Source organism: Onychomys torridus, chromosome 13, assembly GCF_903995425.1.
Source record: "Onychomys torridus chromosome 13, mOncTor1.1, whole genome shotgun sequence".
NCBI classification, from domain to species: domain Eukaryota; kingdom Metazoa; phylum Chordata; class Mammalia; order Rodentia; family Cricetidae; genus Onychomys; species Onychomys torridus.
In genome coordinates this window covers 51,502,531-51,519,535 of record NC_050455.1, presented here as the reverse complement: position 1 = coordinate 51,519,535, position 17,005 = coordinate 51,502,531, and the positions used below count along the sequence as shown (strand labels likewise).

Here is a 17,005-nt window from a genome sequence, read left to right as displayed (position 1 = left end):
ACCTCATGGCTTTAACGTGCATTCCTCTAATGGGGATGTTGAAAATCCTTTTATACTAGTTTTTGGGTTTTTTTTTTTTTTTTTTTTTTGGTCAACTTGACACAAGCCAGAGTCAAAACAGAAGAGGAAACTCAACTGCAATAATGATGATGATGCCTCCATTAGATTGTAGACATTTCTGTGGGGCATTTTCTTGATTTCTAATTGGTAGAGGAGGGTTTAGTCCACTGGGGTGGAGTGGCACCCCTGCGCAGGTGGTCCTGGATGATATATGAAATTGAACTGAGCAAGCCATAGGAAGCAAGCTAGTAAGCAGCACTCCTCATGGCCTCTGTGTCAGCTCCTGCCTCCAGTTCTTTAGTTCCTGCCCTGGCTTTCCTCAGTGAAGTACTGTTACCTGGAACTATAAGATGAAATAAGCCCATTCTTTCCCTAGTTGCTTTTGGTCATGGTGTTTATCCTAGCAATAAAAACCTTACTAAGACACCTTAGTATGTATATTAGTAGCAAAATAATATATTCAAATGTAGTCTTATATATATATAGTTAAATATATATAATTCATATTCATTATCATGAATACATAATAATTACCTATGTAACTATTACTTAAAAATATGCATGCAACATAAGTAAGATAAATGTCAATGAGCATGATATGCCAACCTCCCGATCTCGGGGCAATGTCCAAGTAGAAGGAAGAGAGGGAGAGAGTGATGGCAAGAGGTAGCTATGTCCCAGAGTTTCTCTCTCTTTATGCTCCAGTGGAATCAAATGTGGAAAGAGCTAGGATCAATCTAGTTTGGGCTGTGTGCAGCTCTACGAGCATCTGCTAACACATATTGTACCTATTATCACATCACCTTAAATTTTAAATACATTCACTTGTTTTGTCTGTTCAGTTCCTGACATGGTTGGCAAGTCTCTTTGGGGTCTTCAAATACTTGGGTACAGTGTTGCTCACACATAGTTGTTAGGTGCACTTAAATGTTTCTCCCTTTCCTCCTTCTCTCCCCACACGCTGCTTTCCATATTGGGTTACTACAACTTTAGCAAGCCACACAAAAGGACTCAACCTGGCTCAAGGGAAAAATGATCCTCTTGAGTTTCTCCAGAATAATGGGCCATTATGTAACTCTGTGTTCCACATTACTACGCATCAGAGGGCATTTCCATGCCATTAAGAGTGTGCAAGAATTCAGAGGCATAGATAGTGATTCTCTCAAATCTCTCATTTTTGAGTAGACAGTTTAAGGACTCATAGTGGTTATGAAGGTAATAAAAAGCTTTATTTCAGTAGTTTGTTAGAAATCTCCAGAATGTGAAATAATTCAACCCCATTTATATGGCCAAATATTCCTTCCTTTGCAAAGCCAGGTAATCTGAAAATTCGATACAATTATTTTAAGAAAACTCTCTCTCTCTCTCTCTCTCTCTCTCTCTCTCTCACACACACACACACACACACACACACACACACACACACACACACTGAGAGAGAGAGAGAGAGAGAGAGAGAGAGAGAGAGAGAGAGAGAGAGATGCTAAGACATAAATTATCAGACCCTTTTGTCTTAAAGGCACAGTTTCAAAGACTGCAGATGATTCAGTTACTAAGGGCATGTATTGCTCTTTCAGAGTTTAATTCACAGCATCCACATCTGGAGGCTCACAACCACCTGTAACTCCAGCTGCAGGGGAACCAATTGTTTCTTTTGGCGTCAGGGGATAAGGTAATAATATGCACATACTTACACAGAGATACACAAATGTAATTAAAAATAAAATAATAAATCTTTTTAAACAAAGAAACCAAAGTTTCAGAGGGCTGGTATGGATTATTATAAAGCCCATTTCTGTGTGGAACTCTGTTGTTGAATGAATGTTCCTAACAATGACTGTGAGCTCATGACATATCCTAACTGCTTTTTGGGATCCTAACAAGTTATAGCACCTTTAAATTACTCTATTAAGATATAAACTCCATATTTTAAAAAATTACTTATTTCATATCTGAAAACATTCACAGGTTTTTCAGCTAGCTAAATTTAAAAATATTTTTAAACTACTAATTTATCTAGGTTTTGATATCAATATTAGTTCCCAAGTTCAATTTGTGCATATTAGTTTAATCCAAGCTTATTGGGCTTACAGTTGCTGTCCGTCTCTTGGCTTATATAATACTTCCTTCTAGAAATCAAAAGCCAGACAAGCATGGGCAGCTGAGCCAGCCTCACATATAATGCCAAATACACCTATAGGAAGCAGGGAGAAGATGCCAGAAATTGCTTAGAGTCTCTCCATCTTTTCCATGAGACCTGATTTTGTTAGACCAGCAACTTCTGGTCTTCACATGCTTCTCGGAGACTCAGGTGAAGGATGGAGAGGAAAGGCATTAACAAAAGACTTTTAAACCCAGCCTCACTAGGACTTGTAGATTCTCCCAAGTCGCTGCTGCTTACTGTGGTAGGTGAACACTGGCCTGTGTGTTCAAAACAGTTTTTCCACAAGTTAAACATGGAAATAGGGAAATCATGTAAAGATTACAAGACAGTATGGGATCTCTGGTGTCAGGGCAGTGTCCTAATATAAAGCAGTTTTTCGACTGACCATTTAGTTATATTTTACATATATATCAGGACAGAGTGACAAGACTGACTAAAAACCAAGCTCTGGGACAGCTCTGGAAACAAACTCTAGAAGGTGGCAGCGCTTGTCATTTATCACTTTTCAGTGTAAACTGTTGACTAAACCAAAGACATTTGAGAGGAGAGCATCTCAATTAAGAAAATGCCTCTTTAAGATCTGTCTGTAGGCAAGCCTGCAGAGTATTTTCTTAATTAGTGGTTTTGGGGGAGGACCCAGCCCATTTTAGGTTGTGCTATCCCTGGCCTTCTGGTCCCGGGTTCTATAAGAAAGCAGGCTGAGCAAACCAATGGGAGCAATCCAGTAAGCAGCACTCCTCCCCATGACCTCTGCATCAGCTCCTGCCTCCAGGATCATGCCCTGTTTGAGTCCCTGTCCTGACTTCCTTCAGTGATGAACAGTGATGGGAAAGTGGAAGCCAAAGAACCCCTGTCCTCCCTAACTTGTTTGTGGTCATGGTGTTTCATCACAGCAGTCGTAACCCCTAACTAAGACAACCGTGGAGCTCTTATTTACCCAGACACAAACTCATACTGTCACTCTTGTATATACCATCCCTTACTTTATGGTTTACAAAGGACCGGAAAAGAGAGCTAACGGAGAAGAAGGGCTTCCCCTGAGGTTCTCAGGTCAGGGCTCAGGAAAGATGGACATGTGGAATAAAAGAAAAACAGACACATGTTTATGTGGGGTGTATTCTCAGTGGCAGGAGGCAAGATATTTGATATTTCCTGATGCCAGAACCTTTGAAAACCTTGTAAATGATACAGGAGATAAAAATGAAGAATAATAATGTAATTATTAGTTATATATATGTATATTTGCATAAATATATATTTCCAAATTAGATGATATTATCATGTTGTGTTTATGTAACTAAGCAGATGATAAACATTTTTGGTAAGTAGTCCCACCAGCATCTGGGCAGATAGGTAGGACGTCAACATCATTGTAAGTCATGCGTATAAGTAAGATAGATGCTAAAGGCATATGGGACATACTGTACTACCCTGCTACCACAATCAGAAAGGAAGCTATGCATAAATAGGTGTTGTCAGACATGGAACATCAGATTTGCAGGACTGTAATGACTGAGAATAAGCAGGGTCAGAGCACCCATCCTTTCAACTCTACCAGGGAGCATATGTTGTATACCTCCTGCCTCAACTGAGTGCACCAGGCTCTGATGACTCCCCATGGGAGACTTTGCCTTGGAGGAGGTGGGAATGGGGGAGTGGGAGGAGGGAGGAGAGGGGAATTGAGGTTGATATGTAAAATGAACAGAAAATCTCTTAATAAAAAAAGTATTCAAAGAAAGAAAGAACGGGGAGCATGAAGGTCCTTCTGGGCAGGAGAAATGGGAAGCAGAGTGTGGAGAGGCTGAGGGAACTCACCTTGAGGAAGAGTGAAGCTAGGCTGAGAAGGAGCTCCAGACATTTTACTGGGTCACCCCAGGACATAAGCTGAACTCTTGGCCCTGCCCATGTCTCCCTGAGGCCAGGCAAAGTAAAGCTCCAGTGAAAAGAACAAACAGTGAAGAACTATAAACTCAGCCAACTCTCAGAGCTCAGAGAGGGTGAGGAAACATTTCCTTCCACTCATCAGAAGAAAGGACTAACCTAGGCATGCAGGAGATTGCTGCAGACCCATCGCGAAAAAAACTGTAGAACAAGCCTGATGAGATACAGTTGAGGGATGAGTAACTTACCTTCCTGTCCAAATAAGGTCAACGCTTTTTAAAGAAGGACAACAAAATTCAGACAGCTTAGTGATGTACAGATAAAAAGCAAGGGTCTAGAGAGGAAGCTTGACTGCAGTAGTTAAAAGTGTGTTGTTCCTCCAGAGGACACAAGTTCAGTTCCCTGCACCCATGTTGGACAGCTCACAAAGCCTGTAACTCCTGTGTCAGGGGCTTCTACGCCTCTGGGTCCCTTGGGTAACTAAACACACACACACACACACACACACACACACACACACACACACACACACACGAGAGAGAGAGAGAGAGAGAGAGACAGAGAGAGAGAGAGAGAGAGAGAGAGAGAGAGAGAGAGAGAGAGAGAGAGAATCGCATACAAACACATACACATCATTTAAAAGAAATGCAGGCAGGTCCTGTCACCTCCTTCCAGACTGAGCAAAGTGTCCCTGTGTAAGCCCAAGGTTTCAAACAGCCAGCTCATGCACTAAGGACAGATCCTGGTCCCACAGACTGGGTGCCTCCCAAACAGTTCAAGCTATTTAATTGTCTCACTTATCCAGAGAGCCTGATCCAGTTGGGGGCTCCACAGCTTTTGGTTCATAATTCATGTGTTTCCATTAGTTTGGCTATTTGTCCCTATGCTTTTTGCAATCTTGGATTCAACAATTCACGCTCTTTCAGACCCTCCTCTTTCTCGACAGTTGGACACCTGGAGCTCCACCTGGGGCCTGGCTGAGGATCTCTGCATCCACTTCCATCAGTTATTGGACAAGAGTTCCAGCATGACTGTTAGGGTGTTTAGTCATCTGATCACCGAACTAGGTCAGATCAGGCTTTCTCCCCACCATTGCCAGCAGTCTACAGAGGATGTATCATTGTGGATTTTGGGGGACCTCTCCAGCACTCTGCCTATTCCTGTTCTCATGTGGTCTTCATTTATCATGGTCTGTTATTCCTTGTTCTCCCTTTCTGTTCTTGATCCAGCTGGGATCTCCTGCTCCCCTAAGCTTTCTTTCCCTCAAATCTTGCCCTTCATTACTCCCACTGTCGTCCAGGTTGTTCATGTAGATCTCATCCATTTCTCTGTCATTGGGTGATCCTTGAGTCTTTCCTAGGGTCCCATTTTCTAGGTAGTCTCACTGGAGTTGTGTAGCAGTCCACAGGGACACTTTGCTCAGTCTGGAAGGTGACAGGACCTGCCTGTACTGAATCCACCAGGTTTAAATGAATCCTCAGGGGTGCCTTGATCCTGGAGGACATGGGAATGGAGGGGAAGGGCTGGGGAAGGTGGGGATGGGGGCGAGAGGGGGGAGGACAGGGGAACCCATGGCTGATGTATAAAATTTAAAACACATAATAAAGAAAAAAATAGATAAAAGAAATATAAAAATCTATTTTAAAAATAACAAAATAAGAAAAATAAATGAATGAAGGTGGACAAGGACAAGCTCTTTAAGACAGCAAATGTAAATATTACTGAGATTAAAGAGGACCAAAGCAATGGGCAGAGAAGTGGGATCAATAAGCATGAATTGCTAGGGCTGGAGAGATGGCTCAGTGGTTAAGAGCAATGGCTGCTCTTCCAGAGGACCTGGGTTCAATTCCCAGCACCCACGTGGCAGCTCACAACTGCCTGTAACTCCAATTCTAGAGGATCCAACACCCTCACACAGACATACATGCAGGCAAAACAGAAATGCACATAAAATAAAATAAAAAATTTTTAAAAAGTGAATTTACAGACAGAACAAATGGACTTCAGAGAGTTTAAAATGGCAGATCTTGGGGACTGTAGAGACAGCTCACAGTTGAGACACTTGTTGCTTTTGTAGAGGATCTGAGTTTTGTTCCCAACACCAAGATGAGGCAACTGGTGGTAACATCAGCTTCAATGGACTGATGCCCTTTTCTAGACTCTGTGGGCACGTGCACACACATGTACATGCCCACCTAATATACCTATAATTTAAATAATAATAAAAATAAATATTTTATAATATCAGAGTTCAGAGTTGGAATTAAACATGCACTGAGCGAGCAGAAGGGCCAAATAGGCCTTGCAGAAAAAAAAAAAAGGAGATGGCCACTAAGAGAGGATATTAGAAGAGATACTTACTTACACACAGTAGAAGGAATGAAGGTGATAGACAAGCAAAAGGATATAAAGGACCTACATGACAACTTCAGGATGTTTAACATGGTATAGCTGGGGTCACAAAAAAACACATTTTAAGAACCAATACCCAAATGTTTTGAAGTATAAACCAAGAAATCTACAATCACCATTTTAAACAAACACAAAGTCACAACAAAGCACAATAGAACTGTTTCTTCTCCGGTGGTAATGCACTAGATTTCAAACATCAAAGAAGATATTATCTGCAGGGGACCCGTGGCGGGGTCTTCCTAGCAATGATGCTTGATGAGAAGCAGCAGGGTGACATCCTTAGAGCCACAGTGAAGGAGAAAATCTGCAAGATTCGTGAACCTCAAATCCTGCACTAAATGATGCAGATGGAGCAACGAGGAGGTCAAATAAAGCTGGTTGTAAACAGCAGACGACTGTGGCACCTGGTGTAGACTTCACTGTGTAGGAAGTTTAGGGTTTTCTTTTCAATGGGGGGAGGGGTGGTTATTGTAGAAATTTGGGGCTGTAGGTGAAAAGCTCGTGTAGTGAGATAGCCCCCTTTTCTGCCACTCACTGAAGTTGCACAAAGGTCTAATACTCTGGGCTGCGGGGAGTTCCTGTGACCAGATGGTGCCAGGCACTAAGCCATGTTCAGAACAGCAGGCAGGAAAACACACCTGAGGATGATAAGTCACCTGGAACAGTATGTCTTTGGATGTTTTGTTGCCTGGAATGTTAAGCATAAGTCAAGCAGTCAGTGTTAACATCTGACCAGGATTCTGATTCATTTCCATTTGTTTACTCCCCCCTCGTGATTTTTTTATGCTGATCACAAAATTAGAACCTGAACTCTAGATCGATAATTGCAATTTCCTATTTCAAAAGCATTATCGAAACTGCTCCTGAGGCCACTGCAGTGAGTCTGAGCACTGACTGTGTAGAACACGCACAGCTGCTGTGGAGGCTCCCAAGAAACATCATCTTGTTTAGTAGGCATTGGTAACCTGTTTCCACCACCAGCAGAATGAGGACATATAAGAGAAGACAGATATTACAAGTCAGGGTTAGATGGGGAATATCAATATTAAACTCACCGAATTGTGACTTTGCAATCTAATGGTAAGGAAGGACCAAACACCACCAGAGAAACCATCCAGAAAGCTGTTCCATTTGGTAGAATCTCAAAATTGTCTTTCCATTTAGAGGGAGGGAGAAAGAGTATTCTGCTAATGAGAGAAAGCTTACATCAGTATTTCACTCAGTTGTGAATGTGCCATTAAAAAACTGTCCCCATTCATTCTTTATGAATAGCATCTCCAAATGCTGTCTGAAACCATTGCTGTCCACACAAAAGATAGGCCACACTAGCTTTAAGCCTTTATGGATGAGAGAAATTAATTCAAGAGAGAAACTAATGTCTATTGTGTTAAAAACTTAACCATCTTGTTTGCAACACAAAATAATTTCCCATGATTCAGTCCCTCAAGTCTTTGTTAAGGCATAATCCAGCAACCAACAGAGGCAGATGCAGAGACCCACAGATTAGGTATAGTTTGGGAATACTGGGGAGGAGAAGGAGAAAAGAGTGCAGGAGACAGAGGGGTCAAAGACACCACAAAAAGGCTCACACAGTCTACTTGCCTGGGCTCATAGGGGCTGGGAGAGACTAATAACCAGGGAGCCTGCACAAGACTGACCTAGGCACTCTGCATATATGTTATGGTTATGTAGCTTGGTCCTCTTATGGGACTCCTAACAGTGGAAACAGGGGCTGTCTTTGACTCTTTTATTGGCTTTTGGGACCCTACTCCTCATACTGGGTGCTTAGTTTTACTGCAGCTTGATATGCCATGTTTTATTGGTACTCATAGGAGACCTGCCTTTTCCTGGATGGAGAAGGGAGAGGAGACCATTGGGGGGATGAGGGAGGATTGAGGGAGAAGGGCTGGGAGGGGAGGGTGGGGGTAGGGGTGCAACTTATATGTAAAATAAATAGATGAATAAAAAAGCGAACAGTGACCATGTCTAATTCTTACAGTACCTCTTGAGTATTAGTTGCTGGTTTCATTTGCTAGATGAGAAAGTTGAGGCTTCAAATGACAAAAGGCCTTATTCCAGATGAGATGATTGAGAGTACAGGGAGGATTTTAATATCAGACAATGCAAGAAGTGGCATCCTGTTCGCATGGTCAGCTAAAGCGAGGCCCTCTCCTCCAGGTCTGTTCTCCATCCTGCAGCCTGGATGGGCCGCTATTGTCTCTCCTCTGCTGCTTCTCTCCCTCTCTCCCTCCATCCAGTTTCCCTGTGATTTCAAAAGATGAGGGAGGGGGTTAGAATGAGATTAATACATGTTTCCTTTGGAGGGTTAGTTGTCCAAAAATAATCATTTTCTGCTAGTTGGAAAGACTGTTCTTCCTAGCTTCATGAGAGGATTTAGCACTTGCCTTAGATTTTTTTTTTTAATCAACCCATTACACATTTGCTCATTCTAAGGAGCTAAGGCTCATTTAATTAAAGAATATGGCTTCCCATGAGAGACTAGGTCATAAAGAGCTCTGGACTCTTGAAAAGAAAAAGGTAAATTAAAAGTGCAGTGTTTTACTTTCACACCCACGAGCATGGATATTCTCAACACACACACACGCGCACACACACACACACACACAGAGACAGAGACAGAGAGACAGAGACAGAGACAGAGAGACAGAGACTGACAGAGACAGAGACATGCAGACTTTGAAATCCTTTGCATTGCTGATGGGAATGAAAATGGTACAGCCACCTTGGAAAACTGTACTGGAGGTCTTCAAAACGGTATACACAGAATCGCCATGTGATCTAACTGTTCCACTTCAAGCTTGAAACAGTAACAGAATTGAAACCAAATTAGCTCCATCTTGACTGAATCTAGTTACATAGACCAAAAAGTAGAATAGTGGATTCCAGGGACTGGGGAAGAGACAAAAGGGGATTGGTGATTGGCTAGAGTTCCAGATTTACAGCATGAAAACACTCTGGGTATTAATTGCCCAAGGATATTAATAAATTCGTGCTTCTGGACTGTGTCTGTAAACACAGTTAACATGGGAATGTATGTTAGTATTTTTCACAGTTACAGTTACTTTCAAAATGTGGGGATAGATACAACACTAGTGTTTCTTGCATGTTGCTGAACTCCAGTGGAGACAGAGCAGATGTCTGAATGAACCTCAAAACAGGTGGTGGCTTACCTATAAATCTGCCAACATGTGCAAGTAGAAACAAACATCCTGTCAGGTTATCAGCAATGAGTTGTCAGATGCTAGAGTGCTTCAGAGAGAGAAAGAGCAAAATAACTTCTCCATGGGATGAGGAGACATCTGGAACAAAGCCTTGCAGAGCATGAGGACCAGCTGCAAGGATGTGGGGCCTAGGGAGGAAGGCAGATCAAAAGAATGTGATGAGGGAGTCTGCTTGTTCCTGTGATTCATTACAAAGTGTCAATGAGTTTTGTACATAGTGCTCTGAGCAAAGTGTCCTTGTGTACTCTTGAGAGGATCAGCCAGGTGGCCTCATACTTGGACTCTCTTGGATATTTGAATCTGTCAGTGTTTCTTTATCTTAAACTAGGTGAATTAGTTTTTCATTACTATAACAGGACACCCAAAGCACGATAATTTTAGGAAGAATGGGGGTAATGTGTTGGTCACAGTTCTAGAAATGGAAGGGCATGGTGTCAGTAGTAGCATGGCAGATGTCAGGACCAGATGTGGGAGAGATCACATCAACAAAGAAGAAGCCAGTGGGAAATGGAGGGTCCCACAGTCCCAACTGAGGGACCAACCTCTGAACATCATCACACTGTAAGAACCAGTAAGAACCCCAGTGCACGAAACTCCAAGGAACGAGCCACCTCCAACTCACAGCACCTGGGCTCTCAGATATTCCCCATCAGTACTGACTCTTAACACATACATTTACTTACTGATTCATTCAGAAGGTGGAGTGGAAGATTCTTGTTTGCAGCCCAAAGAGCAGTAAATATCTACTCTATGTGACTCAAGATGCATGTTTAGATAAATGACAGTGGATTCTTTGATAGTTGTATTATATACTTATTCTGAATGTTTTTAGTTTCCAAACGAAGATGATGAAAGTCACAGATGTAGCAGTGATAGTTCTCTGAATACTCCTGTGGGAATCCTTAACATCCTTCCTTCCATTTTTATTATTTTTTTTTTCAAGAGGAGAAACGTTACCATCTCTTAGTCTTGACTCATCCCACAACCATGATCACATCCATATTATAAGTTATTCTTGTGTCTTATTTCAGTTAAATATGTTTGCACACAACACCTTCTTTACCCGAGGCAAGTCCTGAAGACAAGATGACAAGAAATTAGAGTTTGACTGAGTAGCAGAACTGAGTCCACACACTACAAGTAGAAATTAAGATTATGACTAGAAATGAAATTGTTCTGGGGCACAAGGGAACTCTATGGAGATACTGGCAGTCCTGAGAATCCTGTTAGGATAGGATCAGGCTCAGCAACACCCAGTGGCACATCAGTACTCAGCTGGAGTCTTGGGTTCATGTCACCATCTCAACACCTGTCAAAATTGCACCAGTTTTCAGGATCTCTCTTCTCTAACCTGCCCATCTCCTCTTACAGACTACCTGCCCCAGCATTGTCCAACCTTCCCACTGCCTGTCCTTGACACTCAAACACAGGGCGGGCTTCACACCACCTTCCGCTGAGTGCCTCAATGAGTCTCTGAATGCAGGGTCTACACAGTCACTTTCCTTTCGGTTGTCAATGTCTAGATGAACTCCTGGAAAAGGAAAAGCTAAGCAGATTATCTAACGGCTAACACTGCATAGACTTCTAGAATTCCAACACTAGAAAGGATGGGAAGTTTCAACCACGAATGCCCCATCTTATATACAAACATTTACTGCAGTATATAATCCGTGTGTGTGTGTGTGTGTGTGTGTGTGTGTGTGTGTGTGTGTGTGTGTGTATGAGAAAGAGAGAAAGAAAGAACTGGTCTTGCACTATTTACCCTGTTGAAAAGCAAAATTCTAATAATGGATAATTAATGGATGATAGTCTGTGGCCATATTTTTGAGTTTGAGTTTGATACAGCCCAAACATACTCATATGTTTGAACACGCTCTCCTGATGGTGGCAGTATTTAGGAAATTATAGAACCTTAGAGACATATGACCCAGATGGTAAGTATAGACCACTGGAGATGAGGGTTCTACTCCAGGCTCACTTCTGGCTAAAGCCTGCCATTTCCTGCTCCACCATGATGTGAGGGGTTGGGGCCATGGCACCTGTATCCTCACCATACCTTCTTACAGAGGTAGACTCCATACTCTGAAACATAACCCACAATTAACCCTCGCTCCCAGAAATTGTTTCTGTCAGGTTTTGGAACAATGATGAGAGCAGTTAGAGAGACCGTTCTGTAGCTTTTGCCCATTTGTCGAGACCCATTTACTACTACAGATCAGACTGTACGTCTGATTCTTCAGTGTTGGTGTAGAAATGAGCAAATTCGATGTGGAGTAAGCCACAGTATTGTTCCAGAAGGGTGAAATACTGGTTGTGATTTAAAACAGTTTGCTTATTTTGTGAGCACCTGTGGGGAGTTATTATCGAATTTCTTTCTAATGGAGCCAAACTAGGTCTAAGCTAAGGATGACAAGGACTCTTCGGTTGAAGGATGGGGCCTCGGAAGTTGAAACCTCCTGCTCAGGTTAAAATATTCAGTTTATCCAATGAGCATTTCATTCCATGTGCTCTGTATAGAAATCTGCATTGTCATCCAGAGCTGCAAAAGCATTTTCAGGAGGTTTTAGGATGCTCAGTGGAGTTCAATACTCCATCCTCCTTTGATTTTGATACATTTTATTTTCCTTTGGACTGACATGTATTAATTGTATATGTTAATGTATTCAAGAATTTCTTGTATGTTTTCTTTTTCTCTTAGCATATATTAATTGTTCATGTTGATATAATCCAATATGATCTTTCAATGCCAACTTCAATATGCTTTTTATTTCAAACCTAATTTCAGTAAAAAGTTCTCACTGAGCTTAAGAAATAAAGACCTGTAATAAAGCAAGTTTATTATAGGAAGTGATAATTCGTTTTGCATCTGTTTTCTTTTTGCTTTCTTTGAAATCCAAGTCCAGCAGTGTGCTTACACTGCGCTTCATTGTTACAGAAAATGCAGCACTGGGCAGTTTGTAAGAGAATATCATGTGGTATTTGATGATCTTACACCTGAGTGGAGCATGCTTGCTTAAAATGAAAAGACGTATGCTGGACATGGGGTTGCACATGAGAGGCAGAGGCAGGTGGATTTCAGTCTTCAAGGCTAGTCTACATAGGGAGTTCTAGGTTCTATAGTAAAATCTGTTTGAAAAAAAGAAGAAGGGGGAAGGAAGAAGCAGAGGAGGAGAAGGAAGGAAAGAAGTTAGTGATTTCTTTTAAAAACAGTGGAAATGGGGCTGGGGAGATGGCTCAGTGATTGAGAGCACTGGCTGCTCTTGTAGGGGACCCCATTTGGATACCCAGCTCCCACATGGTGCCCCCACAACTGTCTGTAACTTCAATCCCAGGGGATCCAATGCCCTCTTTTGGCCTCCCTGGGTACCCCAAGTAGTGCACAAACATACCTGCAGGCAAAACACTCATCCATGTAAAATAAACATTTTTCAAAAGAATCAGCACAAACAATAGAAAGAGGTGGCGCTCATCCCCATAGAAAAACTTAATGATTTATTAGCATCATTTCTTAGAAAACTGTTTGGGAAGATGGCTTTCTTAATATGTCACATTTTCAACTTTTTTTTAAAAAAAAAAAACAAATCATGTTTTGCATACTTTCCCATTATGTAACCAGGAACGTTCAGGCTACATAGTAGAAATTAACATTAACATAAACCATTTCAAATTTTAACAAGCACCATAAAAGTAAGCCGTCCTTTCAAAGTAAGTGATTAATTACCAAGCTTTGAAAAACTCAAATTGCCCATAAATGAAATTTGACAAAAATAATTTTCACAGAAATTCTACTACATAATATTTGGCTTTTATGTCTGAGCTGTAGAACTCTGACCAAGTTCAATATTTGCTCCCATAATATTGGCACTGAGTAATTATTCATGCCAAGTCTGACCTGAAATGAAACATTTGCTCATTTGGTTGGTCTCACTAGCATGTTATCACATATTTGGCATTTTAATAATTCTATGATTTTCATAGGGCTGGCAGGCAACTAAAATATAAATTTCTAAAAGTTGTGTCAGGATTTAGTGTAATCTGTATTTTGAATCAACATATAGATCCTGTGGTTAATGTGATGTCAAATTTGCATACGTCCTCATGTGACAGGGTAGGTTCTAAGCAACAGAAGCATGTAACAGGAAACTGTATTTTCAGTTCTGAAAACTCTCCCTCCCTCCCTCCCTCCCTTCTTTTCTTTCTTCTCCCCACCCACTCTGAAGTTTTGTTTTACGTGTATGGGTGGTTTTTGTTGGTTTGGGTTTTGATTTTGTTTTTAAAATGTACATCTGTGTATTGCATGGATGCACTACCCATGAAGGCCAGAAGAGGGCATTGGATCCCCTGCAAATGGAGTTACCAATGGTTGTGACCTGCCATGTGGGTGGAAGAACCCAGGTCCTCTGGAAGAAGAAGCAGTGCTCTTAACTGCTGAGCCATCTCTCCAGCCCAGCTTCCTTTATTAGCTGGAACATTAAGACCCTTCAGTCTCTACTGTGATCACCTAATCCTTGGTGTGCTTGCTTCAATTACATATGCTTACACATAAAACCTTTCCTATACTATGCATATCCTGAAAGCAAAATGACAAGATACATTCCCTGCTCAGAAGAACTTAAAATTTAACTAGCACCAAAGTGACTAATAAAAATTCAAGTTATGATACAAATAAAATTGTTGTGGAGCACAAGGAAAATACCACCTTGGAGCTGTGGGAAGTCTTGAGCGTCCCAAGGAGATAGAATGAGGTGGTAAGACGGAGTCTGTGTTCTCACCTTATCATTTCTGAGTTTCTTCCCAGTCCAGCTTCTCAACCTGGCAAAATCCTAAAGGTTCTTCAAAACTCTCATCTCTCTCCTACTTATCTAAGTATGCATGAATAGTATATATCTCAGTATATATTATGTAATGTGTAGCTTTATATCTACTCTCAAATGCGCTAACCTGCCACAATTGACTACAGATATCCACACTTCTTTGTTTTTGAACAGGTTGTTTGGAATCAAATCTGTCATTCAGACAGACTGCTCCAGCACCTGGAAGATCATAGTAAACCCAGAGCTGTCCTGGTATCACCATGCCAACCCCATTCTCCTGCTGGTGATGTACTACACATTGGCCACGCTGATCCGCATCTGGCTGCAAGAGCCCCTTGTAAGGATTTGGCAAACATTTCCTACTCCTGTCTGGAATCTCTGGGAGGTGTGGTTGTACTACCAGCAGTCTACTCAACACTGTTTTAGCAAAGCTGAAGTGTTTTCACATATTGGTATAATTCTGAGTAAATACTACCCGCCCAGATGCCAGCTCCCCATTGCTAGCACCAATGTGTGCAGCCACAAATGGCAATTGGTAACAATAATGAAAGATTAATTTTTATTTGGCACTCACTAATCCAAGAGACAGTGTGCTGGCTGTTTTTGTGTATCCTTCCTTCCATGCATTAAGTAACTAAAGAATGAGTAGTGCGCTTGTCTCAGGTGACAAAGTGAACTAAGAGAGATGAGTGTTCTGACGTTACACACTTACTGGATGATACAGATTGGATTTGAGTCTAAGTATGACAGCATAGTCTTAGAGACCATACAACCCTGTATTCCAGTGTTCTCTGACACCTCTGGCCCACGAGGACAGAAGCCATCATAGAAGCTCAACTCCCACTGGTACCCATGGCTCCCACGGTGACATTGCCCTCAAGCACCATAGAGCACTATCTTTTCCCCTATAGGAATACTAACGAGGGCTTAACACTTGGGACAGGACGAGCAATGCTTATGTGGTTTCTCTTTTCTTTTGCCTTTAGTCCTTTTCATGCCTTTAGTCTCCTAGATGGCTGGGACACCTGTTGTAAGGCAGGGAGGGGACTGGCACACAGAAGAAGTGCCTTTCTCCTTTCCACCTGCAGGGGGCACTGTGCACGTCCACGGATCCCCGGCCAAGGTGCAGTGCAGCCTCCTCTGAACTGCTGCTAGTCTTGGGCCTGGGAACAGTTTTTGCTTATCTCTTTCCTGCCCTCACCGAATGTGCTAGAAGTTCTGCTGCTATCACCAGTTGCAGGGGACCCATCTTGAAGGCCAAATGTGTAATGGGCTCACCTGAGGGCCAGTGTGACATAATGACAGACAAAACCCACAGTCACTAAAGCTACACATTCTACAACATAAACAAACAAAACCCAGGTCCCCCCAAAGTAGGTGCTGTCCAGATTAAACAGTGTCAGTGAAACTGGGTGAGGCACGTGCCTCCTTCTATCCCTGGCAGAACTGCCACCTGCAGAAGTGGGAGTGTGTCTCCCTCCTACGTGACCCTCTGTTCCCATGTCACACATGGAGGACAGCAGTAATTAATACCAGAGTCTCAGAGTCCATCCTTGCTAGTTAGTTCCTGTTGCACGGATGTCTTCCTGTTGGAGCCCAAAGAACGGATGCAAAGTAACAGATGATTTGTGAGGTCAGAAGGAAGGAATCATCTTGAGTTCTTGAGTTGCACCTTTCTCCAATTCCTTTTTTAAACTGACCGTGCTAATAAAAGCCTTTAAGATTTTTATTGTTAGCTTCCTCCATAAACACATGAGTATGTGTGTATGTGTGTGTGTGTGTGTGTGTGTGTGTGTGTATCATCAATAAAATTTTCACACAAAACTTAAAATATATGAAGAGGGAACTACTTCTGAATAATGTTATGTACATTATGAATATGAGTTACAAAGTAATTCCCTTTTTCCAGGTGCACCTTTGCTGGAAAGACAAACTAGTCCACTCAGTACATTCTGTTCCTTCATACTGTGTGAGAGCTCCAGATGAATCCGTATTTACTAAATGTCATCTTGCTGGACATGGTGACACATGTCTATGTTCCTAGCCCTCTGGAGGTTAAGCCATGAAAGTTGTGAGTTTAAGGCCAGCCTGGGCTACATAGCAAAACCCTGGGTTTAAAAACATTTTAATGAAAGATTCACCAGTGAGTGGATTACACTGTTAACTTCATACTCTTTTAGAAGTGCTTGTCCTAAGAACCAGTCGCATCAATATTTTCTGGTACAGTTTAGAATACACATAGAGAAGCCATGGGTATTTAACGTCTGTAACATGTGAAGCTTTAACAGGATCAGACAACAATACATAGTGATGTTTGTATGAAGCACATGACAGTTTTGTTTTGTTTTTTAACCCAGAGCTGAGGACTGAACCCAGGGCCTTGTGTTTGCTAGGCAAGTGCTCTACCAATAAGCTAAATCCCCAACCCCACA

General features: G+C 41.9%; 1 protein-coding gene across 3 annotated transcripts in view; it reads left to right on the top strand.

The window, feature by feature from the left end:
- The window catches only part of Piezo2 (piezo type mechanosensitive ion channel component 2), a 376,725-nt gene that overhangs the window by 253,287 nt on the left and 106,433 nt on the right, over positions 1–17,005 (top strand). For all 3 annotated transcript variants that reach the window (XM_036205320.1, XM_036205319.1, XM_036205318.1), the window contains exon 8: positions 14,748–14,910. In XM_036205320.1, coding sequence (XP_036061213.1) covers positions 14,748–14,910 — 163 coding nt within the window. The remainder of the gene's footprint in view (positions 1–14,747; positions 14,911–17,005) is intronic.